The sequence below is a fragment of the Zootermopsis nevadensis genome, unplaced genomic scaffold (genome assembly GCF_977971745.1).
Source record: "Zootermopsis nevadensis isolate Lab colony 2312 unplaced genomic scaffold, Znev_1.0 Znev_ptg000024l, whole genome shotgun sequence".
Classification (NCBI taxonomy): Eukaryota; Metazoa; Arthropoda; class Insecta; order Blattodea; family Termopsidae; genus Zootermopsis; species Zootermopsis nevadensis.
The window spans coordinates 5959803-5986184 of record NW_028259156.1 but is presented as its reverse complement, the minus strand read 5'-3'; the positions used below and the strand labels follow the sequence as shown (position 1 = coordinate 5986184).

At 38.8% G+C, this 26382-nt stretch overlaps 3 protein-coding genes across 3 annotated transcripts in view; 2 read left to right on the top strand and 1 right to left on the bottom strand.

The window, feature by feature from the left end:
- The window catches only part of LOC147872721 (uncharacterized), a 178031-nt gene that overhangs the window by 99129 nt on the left and 52520 nt on the right, over positions 1–26382 (bottom strand). The window lies entirely within an intron of this gene.
- On the top strand, positions 6467–14614 carry LOC147872724 (ribosomal protein S6 kinase alpha-5-like). Its single transcript, XM_087355078.1, has 8 exons — positions 6467–6666; positions 10175–10231; positions 12402–12611; positions 12835–12950; positions 13516–13626; positions 13848–13925; positions 14143–14236; positions 14534–14614. Exons 1-8 carry the CDS (start codon positions 6624–6626, stop codon positions 14542–14544), a joined length of 720 nt encoding a protein of 239 aa, XP_087211204.1. The 5' UTR covers positions 6467–6623; the 3' UTR covers positions 14545–14614.
- On the top strand, positions 14570–23350 carry LOC147872723 (putative ribosomal protein S6 kinase alpha-1). Its single transcript, XM_087355092.1, has 5 exons — positions 14570–14684; positions 15667–15828; positions 16182–16238; positions 17048–17132; positions 18009–23350. The coding sequence occupies exons 1-5, from the start codon at positions 14625–14627 to the stop codon at positions 18206–18208; spliced, it is 564 nt and encodes a 187-aa protein (XP_087211218.1). The 5' UTR covers positions 14570–14624; the 3' UTR covers positions 18209–23350.

Sequence of the window (26382 nt, the reverse complement as noted above, 5' to 3'; positions counted from 1 at the left end):
TTCAACGTTTGAACACAGCAGAAATTTGTTAACATACGTAAATAAACAAACAAATACATATGTTTAGTAATCCACTTATTAGATGACACGCCAAAACCATCAACTCTTCTGTATGCTACAATAGTTTACACCCCTGAACATGGCTTAGCCGTGCCGGGAAAGAACGGACAGATATCCGACTGAAAGCGTTGTGATATTAATTAATTCGTAATGATTTATTTCAAAGTAGCAGCTATAAAAATGTTTAGAAGCATATAAGGATGCCTACGACGACAGGGGCACACACAGCGAGTACACAAGAGTGCAATAATTGTCATGTTGCATATCTCGGGAACACATCGTGTGTAGTGTTCTTTCGCCCTCTGAGACTCATTACGGAGCAAAAGTCTAACAAAAGACTGGGAACCAATAAGAGAAGGGAATAAAAATCCCTGTAGGGAATGTCACCGATTCAAATCATTGGTTCTTTTATCTTTAATGGTCTTTCGTTGGCCTGTTAGCCTCACATACGAGGTGCGATCGGAAAGTTTCAAGACTGTGTCAATAGAGGGCGAACCGGATGTAGTACGAGCTTCTGCCGCTAGGGGGTGCGGCCTACATTCATAGTGAATCACTGTGCCAGCCGGCATCATCGAATTAGCATTTGTTTCTTAGTTACGGGCGTTTAGGTAGTGCATTACACCGACCCTCCTGCGATTTCGGAATGGCGTATGCAACAAATTTTGCCAAAGACTCGCCAAAACGGCTACGGTAACCTATGAAATACTAAAGTAAGCATTTGGGGAGTCCGCAATGGGTCGAGCACAAACTTTTGTGTGGCATTCACGTTTTAAAAATGGCCGAACCTCTGTCGATGATAACGAGCGTTCTGGACGACCATCTTCGAGCACAACGCCCGAAAATGTTACGAAGATTCGGCAGGCCATTCACGAACATCGACGTCGTACCATCAACGACTTGTGCGACATTGTTGGGATAGACTATGGGACCTGTCAGCTGATTCTAAAGGAAGAACTCCACATGCGACGCATCATGACAACGCGCCAGCGCACACCACCCTCAAAGTTCGGCAGTTTTTGGCCTCAAACACCATGGCCGTCATCCCGCATCCTCCTTATTCGCCGTGTGACTTCTTCCTCTTCCCAAAGATGAAAATTCAGCTAAAGGGAAGGAGATTTGAGACGATAGAAGAGATTCAGTCAGAATCGCAGATGGTGCTTGACAGGCTGACAAAGAAAGATTTCCAGGGATGCTTCCAGGCTTGGCAGCGGCGCTGGGATCGTTGTGTTCACTCCCAGAGGAACTACTTCGAGGGTGATGGATGAATTTAATACCTGAGATAAGTGTACGGGTTTTTACAGGCGCAGTCTAGAACTCTTTGGAATCAAAATGTATTAAACATGTTATCTGCTTAAAATAAATGTATAACGTTGGCTTTCGGGTGAGAACCGCGTCGAATGTTTGATATCATTCAACATTTGAGCAGTTGCCATTTTCAAGGTGGGTATGGCTTGGGGCCGTTAATTTCAAATAAGTAAAATACATGTTCCTCTCTCATGGTAAGAGGCAGTACCTGACAACCATGCCAAAAGGCTAATATTGTGACGTCATGTCATAAAAACCACAAGGAACTTGGAGATACCGGTGAAGACAAGTGATACAAACCGCAGGAAAAGATTAGATACAGCTAAGTACCTCAAATGCACAAACCCCCAGTGACGTAAGGGTCGAGGTAACCCACAAATCCACAGTAGTGGTAGGATTCTATCTCGCAATTACAGACTAGCGAGTTTCCTTAAATGCAGCTATTAAGGCTAATAGTTGATAAAATGTGAGACTTTGCAAGCGATAAACACCAAGTCCCTTCAACAGGGATGATGGTTAGTTGGGGGATTATCGACGTTTAGCGAACTTTTCTTCTGCTTTATGGTCATTTAGCTTTTCCTAGATACTTCATCCGAACTGGCTAGTTTAAAACAAAAAGTTAAAAGAATAAAAATATCGCATTTAACTGAAACGGACTCAATATATTTTAATTAATTGGTCATTCAAACTAGTATGTTGTAGCAGCAGAATTGTCTTAAGGAGGAAGCCGGGCAGAACCTCTGCTTCGCTGCCAGCAGTAAATTAAAGCGTCCCACTATACGCCAAGTAGGCGCTTGGGGGGAGAAGTATTACAGCTCCTCTCATTCTTAACCTCCGAACCAGATGGGGGTGAGTGGTCAGCATCACGCCCCGGCAGCGCCTTACCCCCGAGAAAGAACCCCGGTACCCATTGGACAGGAGGCTGGGTGGGCAGAGGCTAGAGGAAAAATCCTCTGTCCCCGTCGGGGATCGAACCCCGGTCGCCTCAGCCCTTAGCTAGTCACTATACTGACTGAGCTATCCCGACTCATTCGCTGTCAGCAGTAGGACCCTTAAATTGGGTGGGATCAGTCTCGTAGCAGACGCCGGGGTTCAAGGTGCAGAATGCATCGCTTTCCTTTCGACTGAACATATTTATCATCAATATAAATTTGATGGCCTCTTTCTACGCCTCTCTCTCCAAAACATATCGGATTCCACCCTCCCAACCTTCGCTTTACTTTGACACGAAATTTCTCCCCATACTCCTAATTATGCAATTTTATTCGTCTGTCGTCACATCAATCCAAACTGCAAAGAATTAACAATTATCATTAAATGTAGCGAGAACTGGCTAAAATCGTGCATGGGTTGTAATGAGAGCAGACACAATGCTAAAGAATTTTAAGAAATAAATATTTTCATTTTAAAATTTTACTTTCATATTTATGGAATTATATGTTAAGAATGGTAAAAGTGGCAGTTTCTTAAAATGGAGGAACCAATGCACAGATTAAGGCTCACAATAACCTATAAACCCATAAATAAGTTTGTGATTGAGTGTAGATGGAAATGTACATGTATTATAATAAATTTACTATGGCCAATAACATTTAGACAAATTTGTTTGGAAGTTAAATTACGTAAATAAATAATAATAGCATTTAAATCGACATTTATTCTGGGAATGAAATTTTATATGGGGCAGAGTCCCTGTAAGACAGTCTTTGCAACCCATAGATTCATTATCAAGTGAATCACAGGAATCCAGTCCAGAGCTGCCTTCCCCCGCCCCCCTCATTTTAAAAACTTGAAACCTAACCTACGTTTTGCAACAAGAATTCAAAGTGACTCAAGAACAACAATTAATAATATTCTTGTCGATTCTATGAGATTTATCCCATCTTCTACTACTCCCATGACACCCAATATAATATGATTAATAATATTTCCGCAGCAGAAAACAAGAAAAGTACATAATGAAACAACAGTTTCTGATTCTTCTGAAGGCTCAAACACGGGAATCTGCACAAAAGACAAAGATACTAACAATTAGTTTAACTCATGTTTATATACACTTCATTTCCAAATAAATATAAAAGTGTAGGAAAAATTACGAATGACCAGATTCCACAAGAATAAAAACATCTTGCAAATATAAAAAGACTCTGTTATCTACAGTAGGAACAATAATGACCAAAATAAGAGCATTTTATACTAAGTATTCTTAAATAGTAACTAATGTTACAAAAGCGGCTAAAAATCAGCATTACAGTAGACGTATAGAAAACTCAGATAAATAAAAACAACTTGTAACTCAATAAACAGGGAGGAATTTCCTACGCCATCTTAATATGACAGTAGTGACACCACTGAAAAAGAAAAGTGAATTACCGTGACAAACTACAGGCCAATTTTACTAGTAAACAACCTTCCTTAAGTGTTTGAGGTTAGGTTATGTCGACCAAGAACAATTTGGCTTAAAAATATTTATCCACTGAAGATACAGCATTCAGACTAACGGACAATACTGAAATCTATTAACCACAAAAATTCATATTGCACGAATATTCTGTATTTTAGCAAAAGCTTTTGACTCTATAAATCATAAAATGTTGTTAAACAAATTACATTTTTATGACATTCGAGGAATAGCTGAAGAATGGTTCAGGTCCTTTCTGACAGGAAGGAAATAAAGGGTTTAAGTAAAATCACGTAAAAATAATCAGAATTTTTTCTCAAACTGGAGAACAATAAAATACATCAATTCAATTCAATGGCCATTGCTCTTTATAACATATAAATGACTTTCCCTCAGCAGCAAATAACTTAACAGAACCCATATGATAACAAAATGTATAACAAATAACTACCACAACACGTTTCAAGTACTCGTATACAAGAGTTACCAAAATTGAAGACCACCCAAATTTGGCAAAACGTTGATTAACTGACAGAGTAGAATTTATTTCAATGTAAATTACATTGGCGTGACAGTGATTTAAAGTCAACTACAGTTTTACAGCACATTATAATCACAGAAGAAAGCATCATCTCTGTATTCCCAATAAGTTAGAATTTTGGGTGATTCTAATTTTTTTCTGAGGAACTGATGGAGTGAGACAGGAAAACGTCTTTGTTGCTAGCTTAAATTTCTTTACGTCATGATTCCAACTTTTTATAGTGGATGGAACATTATTAAAACTTTGGTTTCACTATAGTAAATTGATTTCTTTATTTGCTGAGGTTATGTTTGGCATTTGTAGGTTATGTTTGTATCTGTATCCGTAGACATCTGAGACTTTTTGAAACTTTTATGCTGTCCACTACAAAATGATTTTAATAACACACAGAATTTGCTGGATATGGAGAATATTAAATACCTTAAATAAATCCCTATGTGATTTATTCCTTATTGCTCTAATGGTAATCTTTTGGATAGTTTTCTGCTGTCTACTGAGTTTCCCCGGAAAATAATGCCATATATCAAGATGTTAATTAAATTTGTTTTGTCAAATTTTAATGTGCAAGTTAATTGAAGCATATTAAGTAGTTGCAAGAAAGTAGCATTGACACTCAACTCACTTTACTACGTATATTTTAATTTTACAATTAACAATGGAGTAATTTGGAGGTGATTTATCTAATATAAAAAAACATTCATTTTACAAATGAATATTGTTAGATCAATGACTGGTGTGGAATCTGAAATTGTATCTGTTTATAGGTTAGGGCTCGTCCATGTGAATGCACATTCTCATCAGGGAACTTCACAGTTTCAAAGTAATTCTGCTATACACTGCGTCAACACAAGGAATAATAATCGGTTTCATAGACCAATTGGTAGCCTCTTAATATATTTAGAAGAGCGAATATTATTCTGGCATCAGAATGTTCATCAGCCTACCATCAAGTCTCGCAAATCTTATAGATAAGACGGCACGAATTAAAGTAGCATTAAGGGTTAAAAATGGCTTATGTCAAACGTAATTCTTATTGACTTATCGTGGTTTCACTGCATTATCCACCTTTTACTGACGTAATGGAAACTTCAAAGCCGGTGGTGTTAGGATGCACCGCTATAAATTCACACTTGCCACAGTTTTAGGCAGCTGGATTCCACACAGAAAGAAAGCTGGTTTGAATAATCACGTCACCAAAGTATTGCAACTTTTCGAATCCTGTCATAAGACAATTTACGTGTTCATCGCACGTAGTTTGAAGACAGAGACACCGTGAAATCTACAAACACTAAATGTCTGGAAAGCGTCGTTCCAGGGTAATAATAATGTTCAAATACACGACCTTATCTAGGTTTATCTGCACATCAGTCCTTAATCGGTTTATACAAATGTCTGACTAGAATCTTCTCACGAAGGGAATTCGTGGCGTTCATCAATTTCTGGGGAATGGCCAATTCTTTCCGATACCTCCCCCACTAGATATGTACGATCATAACCTCTTATTTGAAGACAATTTACTAACCCCTGTAATTTACTTCGCGCCGCAAATAATTAATAAACCTACATTTATATTATCAGAAAGAAAGCTTTTTAAAGCTATACACTTAACCCATGTTAGATCCTTTATGCATTTTTTGTTTAAACACACAGAATTTAATTGTGGGTTTAGAAATATTATCAGAACAAACAACGATTATTTCTCTAAACAGCATTAGACAACTCATCTTTGCAATGGATAGACGTTCTGTTATCTGTGATGCAGACACATCATTTTTAAAAATTATTTTGACAACTTCCGTGCTTAAAATGGGTTTAAATAAGATTACGAACCATAATCATTAAATCCGCAAGTCCACACGACCTTAAAACTCACAAGACCATCAACGACATATTTACTGTCATCAAAACGTTATATCTCGAAAACCTCACATTTGGATTTCATATGTCATTTAGATGCATACATAACCTACGATAATTCCAGGTCGTCTTGGAAAGGAGCTAGAAAAATTCTAGTTACATACGTACAGGCAGTCAGAGATTAAAGATGGCCTACTCTTCTTTCAGACGTTTAAAACAATTGAGTCACACTGCGTGCTTCAAACTTCTTTGACCGGACTTGCGTTGTGATACGTCAGTCATATTTTTGATTGCAAGCCGTGCGAACCGTTAGGGTTTCTCACAGTCAATTTCAGATTAAAGACTAAATAATAGAGAAATTTAAGTTAATTAGTAAGTTTTAAAATAAGGTATTTAATCTGTAGCTTTGTTAAAACAGTGTTTAGTGTAAAAATTTGTGAATAGTGAATTACAACAGCAATGGATATCATGGAACCTGATGTTGGCTGTTATTCAAGTACCGGTATGTAGTTTTCATTTAAATGTATTTATTAGTTTCTAGTTTATAAACGATGATAAATATGATTCTGTGTCTTACTTATTGTGTCGAGAGTTACTAGGAATACCAGGCCTTTCAATTGTTGATTACGGTGAAATTACATTAAACATTTTATTACGTAACTGAATTCTATTTCCGACGTTTAGATTGGATGATAATAATAAATCACTTGGGAAAAGGTTCTGACAGATGTTCAATTATGCATTAAGCATGATTTGTGACCTATAATGCACCAGTTATATAATAAATTCAGCGAGAAAATTGTATTAGGATAAGGTTATGTTTGGCTTCTTCCCTGTGCTTCGTTGCGTCACATTAAAGCCGGGCCATATTGGTTTTTAGAACTTAACATAAATTAATTAAATTCCCATATGAATTGTATATTTTCTTCTGGAGATGATTATCTCAGGGGAAACAATTACTGCGACAGAACACAAACACTCATTCATAAAAACTTCCTTACAATTACTAATTTGTTATTCACTAATAATCTTATCGTCCGAAGTTACATGATTTAATCTGCAGTTAGCACACAAACAAGTCTTCTGCATTTTGTTAGTTTTCGCACTAGCATTGAACAAAATATGGCGAAGGCCTCCAAACACCGTGGCCCTAAGGCACCGTCTTACAAGCCCAGAGTTGAATGTCTCATAAAAAAAGTTACTCTTAAAGGTGCGCGTTTTCATTTTGTAGTAGCCGTGTTAGGAACAAACCAGTGGATGAATATTGCCTCTTTAATAACATTTACAAACCCCAGTTTTTATCAGAAGGTCACTGCCACGACACAATCATGTCTGTACTGTGATTATATTTAAATAAATCTTTTCTTACTGTGTATTGCATTTAAAGTTAGGTAAACTCTTTAACCAAATGTTCCCATTCCGAAGCAGATGGAATTAACAATCGGAACTAGGATAAAACATATTGGGATGCTATTGAGTTTCTGACATAGATTTATACAACAATGTGCAGTTGAAAACGGTCTGTGTCCTTAAAAATTTCGTTTTAATTCTGTTTTACAAGGAATGATTCAGCATTGCCTTTAAACAACAGACTGTAAAGACGTGATGTTTTATATAGACTTTGACATATTACTCTACTGCGATCAAAGTTTTGTCTTACTATTATTTTTCAATTGTTGCCTTATAACGATGTTAAATATACGCGTATTTCACTGGCCTGCCCATATACAAGCATCTCATTGGCACAGCGCCTCAAATTGTCATGATGCCTTTTAGATTATTTTGCGAGTTTGTATTTCTCGTCTTTTAAAGCAGATCACCTGTCAGATTGCAAGTGTCACTATCCACTTTAAGCGGAAGACAAATTACAACGAACTGAAAACGGGCATTGTTAAGCATTCCTTCAGTTCACACCCGCGAGTTACAAACATAATAATTTCCATCCAGCTGACAAACTAGTCTGCATGTGTCGGAGTAGCTAAGTTCAAATGGGCTGTTTATGAATAATTATATGCAGAAATTAATATTATCATTTGTAGGATTCGAAGTTTTCGCAGTGCTGATTCTGAAGAAAACTGTCTTCTGGGTTGTAGCGCCGTGTAATCTGGTAGATGGTTAGCGACGTTTCAGAGGTCCTTGCTGCCTCCATCGCCCTGATTATGGCGGCAGCAAAGACCTCTGAAACGTCGGTAATCTTCTACCAGATTACACGGCGCTACAACCCAGAAGACAGCCAACTTAAAATATTATAATTATTCCAGACTTTCAAGAACACCTTTCAGTCTCTCATTTCAGGTTGCACGAAACTCTTGATGAGTGACTTCCGTATTTATCACTCAAATGACAATGCACTTTAAGCGGCTAAAAATATAAATAAACACAGCAACGCAGCTGATCTGCAAATTTACAAATACAATAACATAATTAAACTGTATAATAACGCCTATGTATGGCAAATATTTAACATAATGCATAAGAGTGGGGTTAGGAACTTGAGAGGTCGGGAAGGAGACAGAACCATCTGAGGGATAGATTCAATTCAATTCAATCCAATCCAATTAATTTATTTAAGTGTTTGCCAACAGCAAGAAGCCAATAACAGGCAAACACTGATAATATATACAATAATAGTGAATTAATAATGGATAATATTACACAAACGGATTAACTAAACTTATACATGTACAGTATTAAATTTAACTGCCAAGTACAGGCAAACCCAAAATAGAAACAATATTAACACAGAGCAAAAAATGAAGGAATATAAATAAAAACAAATAATCCACCTAGGGAACACCAATATAATTGTAAAGTTTTAAAAATATAAAAAGACAGATAACGAAGCTAGATCATTTCCCTTGTTGAGAACGTTCGCTCAAGGGAGACAAAGTTTATGCTAAATACGTCCAAAGATTTACATACGTCATTTGCAGCGATGACGCACCTGGCTGAAGGACTATGTCGTAGTGCACTGCTCACACTAAACGTAGAAAATTCTCTTATTTGCCTCGCCGGCACACGTAGACCATAATGGAATGGCAATTTATTTTGCCCTTAAATACATTAATAAGAAATAAAGCATCGAGATTCCGTCGTCTGGAATAAAGTGTTCTGAAATTTAAAGTAGATAGGATCAGTTCATATTTTCGGGGGATATTAAACTGGAAAAATCGGTAATTGCATAAACTGGCAAATTTTCTTTGAATATTTTCTAATTTATTAGAATCTGTCTGCGTAAGATTATTCCAAACGACCGAGGCATACTCAAGCTTTGACCTAATTAAAGTATTATATAAAACAACAAGACTTTCTAAAGAGGAAAAATTATGAGTAATAAAACGAATGAGCCCTAAGGTCCTTAGTGCCTGGGAATGAACACAATTTCCCCCTTGATTAAAATAAACACTATTTTCAATAGGCGAATTTCGAGGTTTAAAATGTAGATTTCAGCCTCCGTAGCCACGCGGTCTGAGGCATGGTTCTCGTTGCTGCGACCGTGGGTTCGAGTCCAAATCAAGGCATGGATGTTTATCCGCGTCCCTTCTCTTCCAGTCTGGTGGATAAAGAATGACCACGGAGGGCAAGGCCTTGGTATCTTCGTAAGACTAACCCCGTAATGGGGGTGGCGAACAATCCTCAGGATTGTAGAGTAAAAAAAGAGTAAATTACTTTAATTAATCCTGTAGATTAAAGACGGGAACTGAGCTAGCTCAGTCAGTGCAGTGACTGACTGCGGACTGGACAACCGGGATTCGATCCCTGACAGGGGCAGAGGATTTTTCCTCTAGCCCCTCCGTCCAGACCGGCTCTTGGGCCCACTTACCACCCAGCCTCCTCTCCAATAGATACCGGGGTACTGAGCACTCACCCCCATCTGGTGCCGAGGTTAAGAAAAAGTAGGAGCTATACCTCGTCTCACCCCACCCAAGCGCCTACATGGCGTGCGGCAGGATAACTTTACATTTTTATTGTATATTAGCACATGCCACTAATTATGATATTTGTTACAGGGCCACAACATGTCCGCCAAAACGACTTCAAGATCATCAAACTTCTAGGAGCAGGAGGTAAGTACAACTTCCTGTTAACAGTCGGCCGATTACCCGTGCATTTCTCTGCTTACAAAACACGGACCTGATCTATTAAGTAGGCAGAGAAGAAGATCAGCATTTTAGAGCGTCCTTCCTAGCCCATGATCAAGTGCAATGCAACTTAATCGGCAGTGAAATAACAAGAAAGACGTGTCTGTGGCCTATTTCCTCTTATTAATGTTATCGTCATTCTATTGTCGCGTTCTCGTTTACACTGAATCGAAATGCCGTAACATCGGAAGTGATAAACACGAGAGGAAGTTCTTCTTATGCACAATGTACGAGGGTCGCTCATTAAGTAATGCCCCACATTTATTTTCTCAGCCAATAATAAAGATAGAAAAGTGTACTTTTACATGCTTGAGATTTGATGTTTCCCGCGTTCGTGTACGGAGTTTCAAATGATTCCAACCGATAGCGGAGCTGTAGTGAACTGTTAAAATGGCGTTTGTGAACGACTCTCGTTACAAGCAACGAGCTGTAATTGAATTCCTTGTTGCTGAAAAAGAAACGGTGGTGAACATTCATAAACGTTTGTGTGCTGTGTATGGAAGCTGTGCAGTCGATAGGAGCACCGTTGGTCGCTGGGCTAAGAGAGTTAAAGCTTCAGGAAGTGAAGAAACCGAGCTCCGTGATCTGCCGCGCTCTGGGCGTCCTGCCACAGCCACCACTCCAGACATGTTGAACCGCGCGGATGCCATTATTCGTGAGGATCGGCGCATCACAACTCGACAATTGGCCCAACAGCTTTCAGTCAGCAATGGAAGTGTGATTGCAATTATCCAGGCTCTCGCATATTCGAAGGTGTGCGCAAGATGGGTTCCACGAAGTCTCACAGCAGACCACAGGATTCAAAGGAAAACGATTTCTTCTGAATTGTTGGAGCGTTTTGATGCTGAGGGAGAGGTCTTTCTGTCCCGGATCATTACAGGTGACGAAACCTGGATACACCACTTTGAGCCAGAGACAAAAAGGCAGTCAATGGAGTGGCATCATCCTCAATCACCGAGAAAGAAGAAATTCAAGACAACTCCCTCCGCCGGAAAAGTCATGATGACTGTCTTTTGGGACAGTGATGGGGTCATTCTTGTGGATGTGATGCCAAGAGGTGCGACCATCAATTCAGACGCGTACATCAGGACCCTGAAAACCCTCAAGAAGCGTTTTCGACGAGTTCGGCCTCACAAGCATCCAGCAGAAATTTTGCTCCTGCACGACAATGCACGCCCTCACACAAGTCTGAGAACCCGGGAAGAAATCACCAAATTGGGTTGGACGGTGCTACCCCATCCACCCTACAGTCCAGATCTGGCACCCTCCGACTTCCATCTCTTTGGGCCACTTAAAGATGCTATCCGCGGAACAAGATTTGAAGATGACGAGAACGTGATTCAAGCAGTGAGGACATGGCTACGTGCACAGGACAAGAGCTGGTACCGGCAAGGCATGCATGCACTTGTTCCACGCTGGCGTAAAACCGTACAAGTTGATGGGAACTATGTGGAAAAATAGTATGTGTAAAGGAAACATTGATTTATATTGTCACTAAATTTGAGCCATCTTGAATAAATATGTTCTGAGGAAAAAAATGTGGGGCATTACTTAATGAGCGACCCTCGTACATTTCCTTTTACTTTAACGAAATCTGAATTAGGGATCTTAAGAATTGTGTAGGCCATATTCTGCTTCTACTCATGAATGCTAAAAAATGTTAAAAGGTGGATCATTTACGAAATGCCAACATTTATTTGCGGAGACATTTAAAAACGCAGTTAGAGTTAATCAAATTATGCAGACAGCTCGCGAATGGGTCAAAGACCACTCCAAGTAAGCACTTTAACGATAAAAGTTGCAGTCATGAAATCTCACAGACCTAAACGGTATTTCATCTTCTTTCTGTCACCACGCAGGAAACAATATAATCTAGTAATATCCTGAGCACAAGGGCTTGACCTGCCGGAGAGAGGTTTAGAGCTTTTAAAGAGAAGACGAACCACGTATTTATGAATTTTATATTCATCGCGAAGTTTTGGTATCGAAAAAAAAGGGGCAGAGTATCATAATTATTTGAAAGGAGACTTTGCTGACACGACAGCCCGTACCTGTACAGATATCAAGATGAAATACAACTGAGATTCTGTTACAGGGTTTGGCGAAGTTTACCTGGCGAGGAAAAAGGACGGCAGTGACGCCGGTAAACTTTACGCAATGAAGAGCATGAAGACATCACTGAAGAGAAAGGAAATCGACCACGCGTGGACGGAGCGTCGCGTGTTTGAAAAAACACGTGACTGTCCGTTCCTAGTGCAGCTGCACTACGCGTTTCAGTCGAATGAACGCCTTCATCTCGTAATGGGTGAGTACATCAAACGAAACATCACAGTAACTAAATGTGTAAGGTCCTCATACGTACCCCGTTTGCGGAATAATCCTTCGCTTTCCGCTAAATATTTCACTTTTTAGTCTTCTGCAGAGCTTCGATTTCTAATTATACAGTTGCCGAATTAAACATACAATACATCAGCATTCAGTGGCCTAAGAGTCCTCACAACAACGCGATCTCGTCTTTATTGTTGCAGATTACGTCGCAGGAAAAGACTTCGTTGAACTGCTGGAACAGCGAGGCAGGCTTACGGAGAATGAAACAAGATTCTTCTCCGCTGAAGTCATCCTGGCCCTCCAGCACCTGCACGAGGTAGGCAACCAGCACTCCCACTGAACAGCATAATACTTACTGACTTCAGGGCTATAGAATTGTCTTCAAATTCCCTTAATTTTTTCACAGTACGTCGAATCATTTGTAATTCTGTGAGAAATATCTAAATTCACAACAAGTGCTAATACCTAAATTTTAGCTTGTTTCTTCTGAAGAATGCTCCCCGGATTAGTAAGCAAGGACTTTGGTTAGTTCTGTCATGTCTGATTACTTAGCCGCCAAGTAATTCTCCGTAACCAGAAAAGTTCTTTTTACCACTTCCATATCTCTCAATTCAGTGTATTAGAACATTCATAATTATTCTTTCTGTAGTTACCTAAGCGAGATTCATAGATAGTGATCTGCTGAAACATGAGAAATAGTTAATTAAAATGCACGGCGTGTAATTGAGATCGATCTACGAAGCCCAATGCCATATAACCCATATACTAACATCGTCTTTAAATCAACTGCAAAGAATACATAAAAAATGCACATATCGAAAATGCAAAATGCGTTTCCTTCTCCCCACTGCTCTTGAGACGTGTTCATTTGTTTCTTTCAGTTGGGAATCGTTCACCGGGACGTGAAGCCGGAGTACATCCTTCTGGACGCTGCGGGCCATGTTCTTCTGACGGATTTGGGTCTGTCGAAGGAGTTTCCGTCTGATCAGGAGGTAAGCTTAGTGCCAACTGCTTTATTCTGTCACTTTAATTCGCTGAGTTGGCTGGAATGTAGCGGATGAGTAAATCTCTCTCCCTCCATCAGGGAGTAACTCTTTGAAGGCACTCAGACTATCAAAACAATAAAAATATAAATATCTGAAATTTCCGAAATGTTTCTGTGTCTCATTTCCTGTCACATGTAACTTATTTAAAATCTTGTTTTTATCAACAGGATAAAAGAACTTACTCCTGCAGTGGTACTCCAGAATATATGGCCCCCGAAGTAATCCGGCGCATGGGACACGACATGGTAAGTGTTTTCTTCCAAGAAGATGTGAAAATACTTATTTCGTACATTCGTGTAACTGAGACAAATACATCATCGCAGCTGCATATAATTACATAATATATGCATCAATAGCCGAGCGTATATTACTGGAAGCAGAATCCATTTTTTCTGTTTCTGGAGGATGCAAAGAAATGGGAGTGGCTGATTAAAGCTCTTGTCCTAATCTCAATTGTTGCAGGCAGCTGATTGGTGGAGTATGGGAATTGTCGTGTACGAGATGTTGTCCTACACCAGGCCCTTTGAAAAAGGAACAACATTCAGACTTTGTTTACGTGAGTATCAGTTGTTATCCGTTTTAATGCCAGTGAAATTCGCGGAGAATCAACTTCATTGAAGAAACCAAAATTCAGACAGAAATATATCCGATACAAAAGATTATACAGGGAATCAATTAAATGTGAGGAACAGGGAAGGAAACGGAAAACAAAGATAAACATCCCAAAATGTTATTATAGATGAACCTGCAAAACCTAATTCGGTGACTTAGATTAATTAACTCATTTACAGGAACAAAGAAATAATAACAGGGAACATAATGGCAGATTTACTAATTCGATTCTCTTTTACAGCAAAATTTTGATTCAAGAGCCGGTCTTCCCGCCTTTTTTCCCACCATGTGCGTCGTACCTCATAGCAAGGCTGCTGGTGAAGGACCCTAGAATGCGCTTGGGCGGCGGAGCGAGGGGCGCCGAGGGAATCAAGAGCCATCCTTTCTACGCCGTAAGTTGTCTTCCCAAATCTCTTACCATAAAATATTGTACAGAAATCCTTCAGTTCTCATCTGTCTTCTTCCTGGACGTAAGAAACCAAAGTCCCGAAGGACGATCGGATAATTGAGACGACCATCGAAAAAGACGAGGGTAAGGCTCCTGACGCCACTTCCTACATAGCCCCACGCTTGTCTGGTCTCTGTAAGACTTTAAGTTTGTTCCGTGGAAAAAATAAACTACTTTCTCTTTTCGCTCGACATTTAATGAAAGAAATCGATTCCTTATGAGAAATTGGTAACTTCAGTTAAGAAACTAAAGTAGATCTCCGCTCGTCTTATCGAAGGCAATAAAAATTACTCTAAAGAGACGGAGTGCATAAAATTCGATCAGAAAGTGCGACTCATTCCAGAAGACGCCGAGTCGGCCGATTACAAAATGGAGCACGTCCTATAAAATTGAACGTCGAATAACTGAAGGTCAGACAATCGGGACTAAAATGTATTTCTAAGGAAGCAAAGTGCAGTTTCAAGGTTTCTAGAAGTTGCTACTGTTTCAAAACTTTAGTAAATAAATAAAAATTGCGGTCTGCATTCCCAGCAGGAGGCAGTCCTTCGCATAGGGAAATTGCCAAGGGCCCCTTGCATCCAAATTGTCATCTACGAAATATTTCGAGCTCAGTGACATATTGAGGGCCCAAGAGACAGACAACGCAAAGAAAATTGATTGTAATCCCAGAACAAACCGTAATATAAAAGTTTCACGGTATCTGATCTGAAATTTCTTTCATGTACAAATCTTATGGACACGACTAGACATCTTAAAACTTTCCTCCCAGTAAATGCGACGTTACAAAACACTTAAAAAGAAATCAACAATTTATATCAACGCAGAAGACTTAATTTCGTAATCCCTGCAATTATAACAAACTGAGGTGTTCTCTTGTCGGCTCCGCCAGAATTCTTCACTCTGTTATGCTTGTGCTTTGTCTACAGACCATCGACTGGGTTCAACTGAGAGGGAAGAAGGTATCACCACCCTTCCTCCCACATCTCGACATCATCAGCGCCGATGATGTCGATGAAAACCAGTTCGGGGTGGCGTCTGACCCTCGGTCAGCGGGCACTTGGCGTCCAAGGAGCGACGACCCTTTCAAGGTGAGAACACGTAATTTTCCTACTTTTATTGCGTGTCGCATCAGAACAAGGCTAGTTACCGGCCCTCTTAGAACACGTGTCGGAGGCTGAGGGTCACGTTCCCTTCGAGGTGTTACAGTCAGTAATAATTCTGATGTCATTATTAGGCCTTGGCCGATATTTGTGCACCGTAACTCTGGTTTGACAGAGAGAATTTTTATTTTCATGGGCTTACTCTCTGTTTCACAGTGAAGACACGAGTTTATCAACTTCTTTCCAAATACGCATTTTTCTAGTCTTAAAAACGCCGCAGTAAAGACGTTCCAACACAAAAGGATTTTGCTTAACTGTGACTTTTCTAATTTCTATTGCAGAACTTCTCATTTGTGTCGCCATCCTTGGACGAGACCTCCCTGGAGCGTGCAACCACAGTAAGTGTTTACACTTAACCTACATTAGTTTCTCAGTACCTCATTGTACACAATTTACGCATTGTAAGTTACAAAGTTAGTAAAAATCCTCTCTATTTTTGCCTCACATGATAAATGATATTTTATAACACATCTTTCAACACACGCAAGAAAATTATTAATTATTAGAAAAGCATTCGTAGGCTCTGACAATATTTACCATTTTCAGGCTCTGCAAAAAAGTGTTCTTTTGCTGTGTCGCTTGAATGTCACAACAATATTAAAAATGTTACATTAATAAATTAAGACCACAGACACATCTCCGTCGTATCTGGCAACCTGGAACTTACTCCAATCATGGCGCGCTGTACTCATCAGATGTCGAGCAGCTTACACGAAGTTATATTACATATTGTCGTAAACAAGAAAAATCAAATGTAGCTAAAATGACGATAAAACAGCCGTTTTACCCCACGTGTCCCTTTTTTGTCTTCTGCTACATTTTCTTATTTGAAATTCGCTTGTGATCGTTGTTAAGTATTTGGGCAGTGTTCGCACTGAAGCAACTCTGGGTTGCTGAGTTCGTCGGTAAATCATCTTTCATACTGACAAGGGTGAAATGGCCTCCAGGTTGGAAATGACTCTAGTCGCGCGACTTAACAGCAGGTGGCATCGAAGTCTGATTGCGTCTGAAATGGTGCAAAGGGGCAGTTCTGTTGAGTGCGTAATGCTAACTGCAAAAACAGTTGCCTCGAACTTGGGTTTTGCTGCAAAGGGCGAATGTTGAACAAACTACTACAAGCAACTGATTCCTGTTTTCGTGTCAACAGATTGAGTATCCAACAGCGCCGGTGTCAAGTGCCCCATTGGCTTCCTCACCTGACTGCATCCCTGAATCCACCAATCACGGACCAGGTGAGATACCTTCTTTAATTTCAGAAGTAAGCTACCTGCTTACATCGAGTTCCCCAACACTTGCAAAATATCACATGTGCCCAGACAGTGGAACTCCGTCCGTGTCGATGTCGGTCTTCTAGTTTGTAGTGCTCAGAGTAGAATTAAAACAAATTTTGTATGGAGATTCAACAGAAAACTGCAGAGAGTTTAGGATTTTAATACGGAACTCCTGTAGAATGTTACAATACCGTCGTACAGAACACCCATGTCTGATCTGAGTACCTGCACCCAAAAAGGCTTCCACTGCATAAGACAACTGCTCACTGAGCAAGTTTACTAAATCAACTTCGCACTTTGTGTTTTCTCTGTGTCTCTCAGCCTCTGACCTCGATAGTAAACTCAAATAACTGCTTCATCTGCTTGTAAAATTTATTGTTTCGAGTTACGTAATTAAATTCAAGTTTTGTGAATTTGTGTATAATATTATATTATATAAATATAACTTATATACTCGTGAACAAGTATCCCTTTCCAGAGTAAAGGTTTCTTTGTACGCGTTTATAACACTGTCTGAAATATCTCGTGCTGTCTTCCATCGCCAGCGCCACGCGTGGTCAAAGTATTCACCACTGCCTCACACACGTCCCACTTACTTCATTAAACTGAATCGTACTAACATTACGAAACAGAAAGCTGAATTATGATAAAAGTTCTTTAGTTTAAATTGAAAAAACATCAAAATATTAGACGCAGTCTTCAAAGAATATTAAACCAGTTGTCAGCACAAAATATAATGAGCTGGGCTAAAACAACAATTTTCACACGTTAATGTATTAAGAGTAAGTTTGATTGTCCCATGAACATAAAATGCGATTAAGAATTTTTCATTTGCAGACCCTACATGTGACACCGATCACCCCTCGAGGATCCCAGAGACGATTCTGAGGATTCTGATACCAGCACGAGGGGTGGTCACAGAAGATCGGGTTCTGCAGATAGAAACGCATCAGCAGAACCCGAGGAAACCACAGAAGAGGAGGCACGTCCTCAGTGCTGAAGACGGCGGAGGGCAAAGGAAGAGAAGAATTGTGTGAGGAAACATGCGTGGATGCAGCCAGAACAGATCGGCGAAGAAGAATCATCGTCAATGCTTCCTGTAGTGGAATGAAACAGCCTGCAAAAACATCGCAGCCACTGATTCTCCATTACAGTAAGCAGCAACTGGCTTTTTCAATGTGTAACTTCGGCTTACTGGAATAAGCAGCGTCATGAAATGTTGGTGTCTGGATGTTTCGGCAAGTACTTGCGTTGTTATCTTCAGGGGAAATTAGGAAGCCTCCTTTTAATACGGCAGTGGCTGGTGGTGGCATGACTAGAATAACTGAGAAGCAACGACCTATTTAATTAAGGGGGGAAACACTGCCACTTTCTTCATGTTTACCTGTTAATCTAGGCAAATTCCTTCGTCCATGATTACAGTATTTCTGACCCCCACATTCAATTCCTCCACTTTTTCAACGTTACGTACTCTGGGCTATAAAAAGGAGTTAAGAAGCGAAATTTAGCCTCTTAGACTGACATTCTTTTTTCGATGGAGTTCCGTCCTTTAATACAAATCTTCACACTTGTATCTCTAACCCTTTTTTTAAAATTAAATATAAATTCATTCCACAACTGCCTATTTTCATGAAAAAAATTATAGTAGCTCTGGGCTTGGATTTCCAAATTCCGTTCTGTCAGAGCACCACATAATCTGTAAAACCTAACTTGGGGAACTACTCCTCGCATGTTCCTCCACTCGGCCCATTACCTAGCAACAAGCAACAGTTTCCAAAGACTAAATTTCTTACCCGTTCCTTTTTCGCTAACATTCCTCCATCTTTGCCCACGACCCCACAATATTTAATAACCAATCTCACTAAATCATCTTTTAATCACTAGCCACGGCCTATTTTACTGTTACTGTGAGAAGTAAGCCGCCAGGTCACAGGATTATCCTTGTTATGAGGGTCGTGTATTTCCCACAATGAGCCTTACTCCCTGACTCTGTGTCATCATAAATACGTTTTAGATATTTCATAACAACTTCGAAATTCCGCCTTTACCCCGGGCTAGCGACCACGTGGCTAGGAAGGGAGGGGACAGGGAAGGTTTCAGCAGCCACTTCATTAGGATGACAGGGACAAATTCCATCTTCACCGAAACCTTCAACATTGAACACTGCTCATTCTCCGACGAAGTTACACTTGAAATTCAGATTTCTTTTCAGGCCAGAAGACCGAACATCATCCACTGCTTGTTGATCAATTTGCACCCTGCATATCTTGTGTTTCCCCAAATACCATCAAGTTGCAGTTTTTCCATTTATATGTCCCCACCTCTCCCCTGAAATAGGCAACAAGAAACCAGCCTAACTGTGAGTGAGCTCTTGTCGGTAAATTTACATCTGCATCATTTCTCTCCCATTATTCTTGATTATCGTACATTCACCTTCCTTTAATACTCTTAAGTTCTTCGTTTCGTTGTCAAATTTTTTAAATCTCTGCAGAGGTCATAAAAATTTCGTGTGTTCTGGTATCAAATTTCGGCCGTTTCTCTAATTTAGGATCCACGTCACAATTTCGTATTTGACTGTCGCATTCGACGTCTACGTTTGTTAACACTTCAAAACGCAATTCATTCATCAAGGCCTACTTATACATTCATTTTCAATTTCCAAATTGTCGTCGGCAAGTAAATAATTAAATTCTGGAAACCGTTCGTTTTCTGAGCCTTCCGATGTAATTTCCACGCGTCATTTCACGTTGGCAGATTTAAGTTAAGTTTCTTTGTAGGCATTCAATTTCTTTGAAAAATTATGCAATTCTTAATTTTTTGGAATTCATTACCTGATAACTGCATACGGAATTGTATTTAACGTCTGTCATATCGATATTCAGAGGTTAGGATTCCTCTTCTATTACGAAAAGAGTATTCCTGTGATTTCTTTACGTTGCTCCCACTGGCTGGGATATATTATCATAATTTTCCAGTAGACCTTTCGCGAATATTCTACTTCTATTCAGATTATCGTATACTCCGTTGTAAGAGATTGTCCCAGCTAAATATTATCGAGATTTATTTTTCAGTCTATATTCGGCCTTCATGACTAACGATAAAAATTGCAGTCTTCATCTTTGCGGCCCCCAGCATACACTTACTTAGTTTATTTGTGAATTATAATTTTCAGTTCTCCTTAAATCATGAATTCAGCTGTCGTTATTTGCCTAAATCGTCCTCCAACCTCATGAAAATATAACAATAACATAATTATTTATATGATAGTGTTGTGCACTCTTGATTCCCTTCAATTAGGACAGTCAGGGCATAATAAAAATTTCCGTTTACATTTTAAATCTCGTCCGCCAGTCAGCTGTCTGCAGTTCCGTCTGTTTCATTGCTCCGAATAAAACCTATAATTTTTCTCTCCATTACGTCACACAACCCCGGTGCAGATTGCTAAGGGAAACAAAAGATATGCAGAAAGCAAATCTTGTGGTCAACCGAGGAACAATTCTTCGTCGTTTCCGTACAAAGAGACAGGCTGACCCCATTCTTAGTCTTGAGAATTGCCTCCATAAGATCACCTCGATATTACCCTCCCATCCGCTCTTGGTCTGCCCAGTGATCGTTTTCTAGAAGGATTTCACACAAAAACTCTGGACTCACCACTTGCCTCCCCCATTCGTGCTGCATATCCAGCCCATCGGACCTTCGTAGATTTCACTATCCTTATTATGTTAGGTGACTCGTACAACTCACGCAGCCCCTGTTTATAAAATATCCCAAATTCCCCACTTACTGTATCCCTCCTAGGTCGAAATATCCTCCTCAACACCGTTTTCAAACATTTGTAATCTACGTTCTTCCTTTAAAGTAAGAGACCATGTTTCACAACCATACAAGACAACAGGCAAAATTATTCTTTTACATATCCCGATGTTTAGTGTTGTGGTTACTAAACGGAATGAAAACACTTTTTGAACTGGATAAATTCAAGCGTTCCCCGAATGTATTCTACTCTTAACTTCTTCATGGACCTCATTTCTATTTGTTATTGTTGTTCCCAGATATTTACATTTTTAAACATTTTCAAATGACGTGTTACTTTTAATTATGTTCCGCCATTGCTACTGAACTTGATCCCTTATTACGACCATGTATTTAGTTTTGTCTACATTTACCTTTAGACTTATGTCCTTGCTAGCCTCTAGGAGACTTTCTGTGTTCTTGGTTATGGTACCCACACAACATCCCCCAGCAAATTGACATCATCAGCATAGGCAAGTACCTGGTGCAGACCATTTTATTTTAAACCCTCCTGAATCCCTCTGACATTCTTGATGACTTGTTTTAGAGAAAAAATAAGCAGAATTTTGGACAAAGAAACTCATTTAAACAAAATAATGTATCAGATCAATATCACTTACACGGTGTCCCACAAGAACCGCAAACCGAAGTTCGTCATTACAAAAAAAAAAAAAGAGTTTAAATTGTCCTGCACTTTTTTGGCTCATCCCATGCGTCTTTTGTCTTTAGTATCGCGAAAACGGTTAACGAGCTAAAAAGTGGTTGCCCGCATCATTACGAAGCCGCACGTAATATTCCAGCTTATCTTCTTCATACGACTGCGTTCGCAAATAATTTTGAGTAATAAGAACACTTCGTGCTTCTTGCATTCCTACCACACTAACACATTATTTAATAAGTAATCCTCGGGTTGAGGTACTTTTGGGACATACTGTATGTAACATGAAGGTGCCATAATTGTAAAATTGGTACATTGGTCGTATGTTTGTTATCATTATAATGAAGGGTTTCCTGCACAAACATTACCAGACAGAACATCCAAGTTTACTCGGCGCTTTGTTTACATTTTGTTAAATCCTATAAAACAAAAAAAGTAAAGTAAAGTTTGTCCCACTATACGCCATGTAGGCGTTTGGGGTGAGAGGAGGTATAGCTCCTCTCTTCCTTGACCTCGGTACTAGATGGGGGTGAGTGGTCAGCATCACGCCCCGGCCGGCTTTACCCCCGGGAAATGACCCCGGTACCCATTGTAGAGGAGGCTGGGTGGGCCCCAGAGCCGGTCTGGACGCAGAGGCTAGAGGAAAAATCCTGCCCCCATCGGGGATCGAACCCCGGTCGTCCAGCCCGTAGCTAGTCACTATACTGACTGAGCTATCCCGGCTCATTCCTATAAAACAATATTCTACTAAATAACGCAAACATTACATATAATATATTTAATTTCATACATATTTACCAGAGGTATAAGAATAACTACAATTTAAAGATGTCAAAGATAAGTTAGTGTTAAAATTTGAAAATTTTCGTGGCTTATCACATTGTCGCAGGTACAACAGAAATGCCTTATTTTGCACAACCAAAACTTGGATTTCTCTTGTGTCCGTAAAAATAGCTTCGTCACTTCCCCTTCGTAATTTACCATTGACCCATTAGCAATTAATGTTATTGGGAAGCTCCTATTTGCAGGCGGTACACAATTCAAATCTCCGAATTCAAACAATCTTCTTATACACACGTCTTCACAAACCACTGACAAATTTGTTGACATGACTTCAGCTGCTCGGCTGTTCAGAACCGATCCATCAAAGTGATTCTTCAGAAATTTCTGCCACTTAGCGATACATGTAAAAGCGATACATGGAAAATTCCTTTTCGATAAAAGTGTGCCTTGTCGTGTTTTTGCACTACGCCCTTCAATTTGTTAGATCATATTTAGATTTAGTAAACCATTCATTTCCCCCTCTCATATCTTTATTTCCTCCTACAATGTTGTAAATACTATTTCATTGGCTTTGTATTTTATTGAAATTTGTTCCTCTCTGAAACATTGGGGGAGTTAAATTCTTTGTTTCCCTTCGTTTTTTAATTTGTTTACAAATTCAGAAGTAGGTCTTGTAATTTGTGTATTCCCTGTATGTATGTATTAATGTATGAATTCATGTATGATGTATTATGCATGTATTATGTATGTATGCATGAATTATGTATGTACGCATGTAATATGTATGTATGCATGTATTATGTATGAATGCATGTATTATGTATGAATGCATGTATTATGTATGTATGCTTGTATTATGTATGTATGCGTGTATGATGTATTTATGCATGTAATATGAATGTATGTATGTATATATGTATGCATGCAGGTATGTATGCATGTATTATGTATGAATGCATGTATTATGTATGCATGTATTGTGTATGAATGCATGTATTATGTATGTATGCGTGTATTATGTATGAATGCATGTATTATGTATGTATGCTTGTATTATGTATGTATGCGTGTATTATGTACGAATGCATGTATTAGATATGTATGCATGTAATGTGTATGTATGTATGAATGAATGAAGGAATGAATGAATATATGTATGTAAGGGCTGTAGTTCTTTGGGATAAAATTTTCATGTACTGAGAGCGGACTTTATATTCCACTCTTAAGTATTGTGATTAATTAGTGGATGTGTGTTTTTTTATTGTGTGTCAGATGTTTTATTTTGAGTGTGGTATGTTGTATTGTTGTGTCTCATTGTATTGTTGTGTGAGTGCATCAGTTCATGACGTTTGTAATACATTACAGTTATTGTCTTATGTCTAGGTGGTATTAAGTTCTTTTTTTTAAGTTAAGTACTTGAGGTTGGATGGTTTTGTAATTTATGAGTTGGTTGATTTTGAGTGGGATGTGTTGTTTTTGTTGTGTCCTTTTTTATTGTTTTGTTCTGTCTCTGTGTTGATGTATCTCATTGTATGTTGTGTCTTATGGTTTTTGTTGTGTCCTTTGTTTATTGTTTTGTTGTGTCTCATTGTGTTGATGTATCCCATTGTTTGTGTGTCATATTGTTTTTGTTGTGTCCTTTTGTTTATTGTTTTGTTCTGTCTCTGTGTTGATGTATCTCATTGTTTATTGTGTCTTATTGTTTTTGTTGTGTCCTTTGTTTATTGTTTTGTTGAGTCTCATTGTGTTGATGTATCCCATTGTTTGGGTGTCATATTGTTTTTGTTGTGTCCTTTTGTTTATTGTTTTGTTCTGTCTTTGTGTTGATGTATCTCATTGTTTATTGTGTCTTATTGTTTTTGTTGTGTCCTTTTGTTTATTGTTTTGTTCTGTCTCATTGTGTTGATGTATCTCATTGTTCTGTTCTGTCTCATTGTTTTGTATGTTATTGTAGGACACTGCCACCGGGTATAAACCCATTTGCAGTCAATAATAAATAATAATAATAAGCATGTATGTATATATGCATGCATGCAGGTATGTATGAATGTATGTATGCATGTATGTATGTAATAATGTATGTAAGTATGCCTGTAATTATGCATGTAAGTCTGTATGAATGTATGTATGTATGTATTAATGTATGTATGCATGTATGTATGAACGTTTGTATGTATGTATTAATTTATGTATTCATGTATATATGTATTAATGTATGTATGCATGTGTGTATGATTGTGTATGCATGTATGTATGTATGTATTAACGTATGTAATTTCTGTTCATAGAGTTTGTTTAGTTTTCTTTCATTAATAATATTTGTTCCTTACATTTGCCTCGTTCGTGTTTATTGAGTTCGTTTCATGCTACTTAATTTAATTAAATATCTTATTTAAATTAGCGTAATTCTTTTTCAGTTCCCGTTTTACTTTTCAAAACTATGTAATCAGGGCCACTTTAACCAGTGGGAAAATTGGGCAGCTGCCCACGGCCCTTTAATTTTATGGGCCCCCTCTGCTCGACCGATGGTACCGCGTTCTTAAACTTGTCCAAAGTTTTTCCAAATTTCTCTAGAAAATTCTTTTTTACGTGTCAGCAGTAAGTCTGATGATACCAGCATTCTTACGGTAAAATTTTAACCGATTCTGCTATTTCGAGCGGGGAGCGCTATCAGAGTTGCACACATATTAAAAAGTTAGTTCACTTGTTCTTTGGATTCACCTATTTGGGATGTTGAAACACAAAGGACGTTCAAAACGTTTCTTTATGCGTGGGTAATCTTGACATTTCACACTTTAGCTTGAATGTATAAAATTTAAACCGGGATAATTTTTAGATTATTTATTTTCACCCTTTCCTGTCCATTCAGTTTTTGTTAATATAAATACATTTTTCGGATTAAGATTTTTAAATCTCTCAGTAGCGTGAATTTGTTGTGAATCCTCCCTCTTTTTAGGATATGGGACAGTGGACCCCAAGATCATGTTTTTCCATAGCCTCACCACTGCCTTAAAGTGGCCCTGTATGGAAGGCGTGATAATTGTTCATAATGGTTCCATCTTTCGCGTTTTGTAATTGTAGTCTCAGCATGTAATAAAATATGTTTGTTCCTTGATGTGAATGAATCTGATGTCCTTACTTGTTGTATGTGTAATTACTCTCAAACTTTCTTTTCTTTTTATCGTTTGAGTTTTACCTTTATTTTTATTTTTACTCATTTAGGAATAACTTTGTAGGATCTGAGAATCTGAAGATGGCCGTCTTCTGGGTTGTTGTGCCGTGTAGTCTGGTAAACGTTTACCGACGTTTTAGAGGTCCTTGCCCTGATGCTGGAGACAGTCAAGTACCCCTGAAACATAGGCAAGCTTCCACCAGACTACACAGTGCAACAACCACGAAGACAGCCATCTTTGGGCACATTTTGTGTACAAATGTTTTGTTGAATTATACAGAGTGAATGTCCAGTGTCTTCGAATTCCTTATGTTATGCAGTCCCACACAACACTTGTTTATTACGCGTTCTTTGCGCAGAGTGCATTATCAGTTGGTTATATCTGTCCGTCAGTCCAATCAATTCAACCCAAGAACCACTGGATGTATCTGGATGAAAGTTCTGCCACTCCACACAATTGGGATTTAATACCTCTTTCTAAATGTAGGCTGAAAAGAACGCATGACGATATTTTGTGTATTCCTGTACGGAGTACAATTTCCAAGGCTCTTTTAACTACAGCAGGACTTCACCCCTCCCTTTATTTCTTCATTTTCTTTCCTTCGCGTTATATGTCATCATATATAATCTTTTTAAACTTGACTGTACCCCATTACAATGTTTCTACAAATTCTTTAAACATTCAAACCAGCAAGTGGCTTAGTTTAATATATTTTCAATTCAATTCATTTATATATTTTGCTCGACTGCACAACAAAAATTTGAAGGCGCTAAACATTCATTCTAACAGATACTGCACTGCACGG

Coding starts and splice junctions, on each gene's coding strand:
- LOC147872724 (XM_087355078.1), top strand. CDS start 6,624: ATGGATATCATGGAACCTGATGTTGGCTGTTATTCAAGTACCG. Junction 12,951..13,515: donor CCCTCCAGCACCTGCACGAG/GTAGGCAACCAG, acceptor TGTTTCTTTCAG/TTGGGAATCGTTCACCGGGA. Junction 13,926..14,142: donor GGCGCATGGGACACGACATG/GTAAGTGTTTTC, acceptor CAATTGTTGCAG/GCAGCTGATTGGTGGAGTAT.
- LOC147872723 (XM_087355092.1), top strand. CDS start 14,625: ATGCGCTTGGGCGGCGGAGCGAGGGGCGCCGAGGGAATCAAGAGCCAT. Junction 14,685..15,666: donor AGAGCCATCCTTTCTACGCC/GTAAGTTGTCTT, acceptor CTTTGTCTACAG/ACCATCGACTGGGTTCAACT. Junction 15,829..16,181: donor GGAGCGACGACCCTTTCAAG/GTGAGAACACGT, acceptor TTTCTATTGCAG/AACTTCTCATTTGTGTCGCC.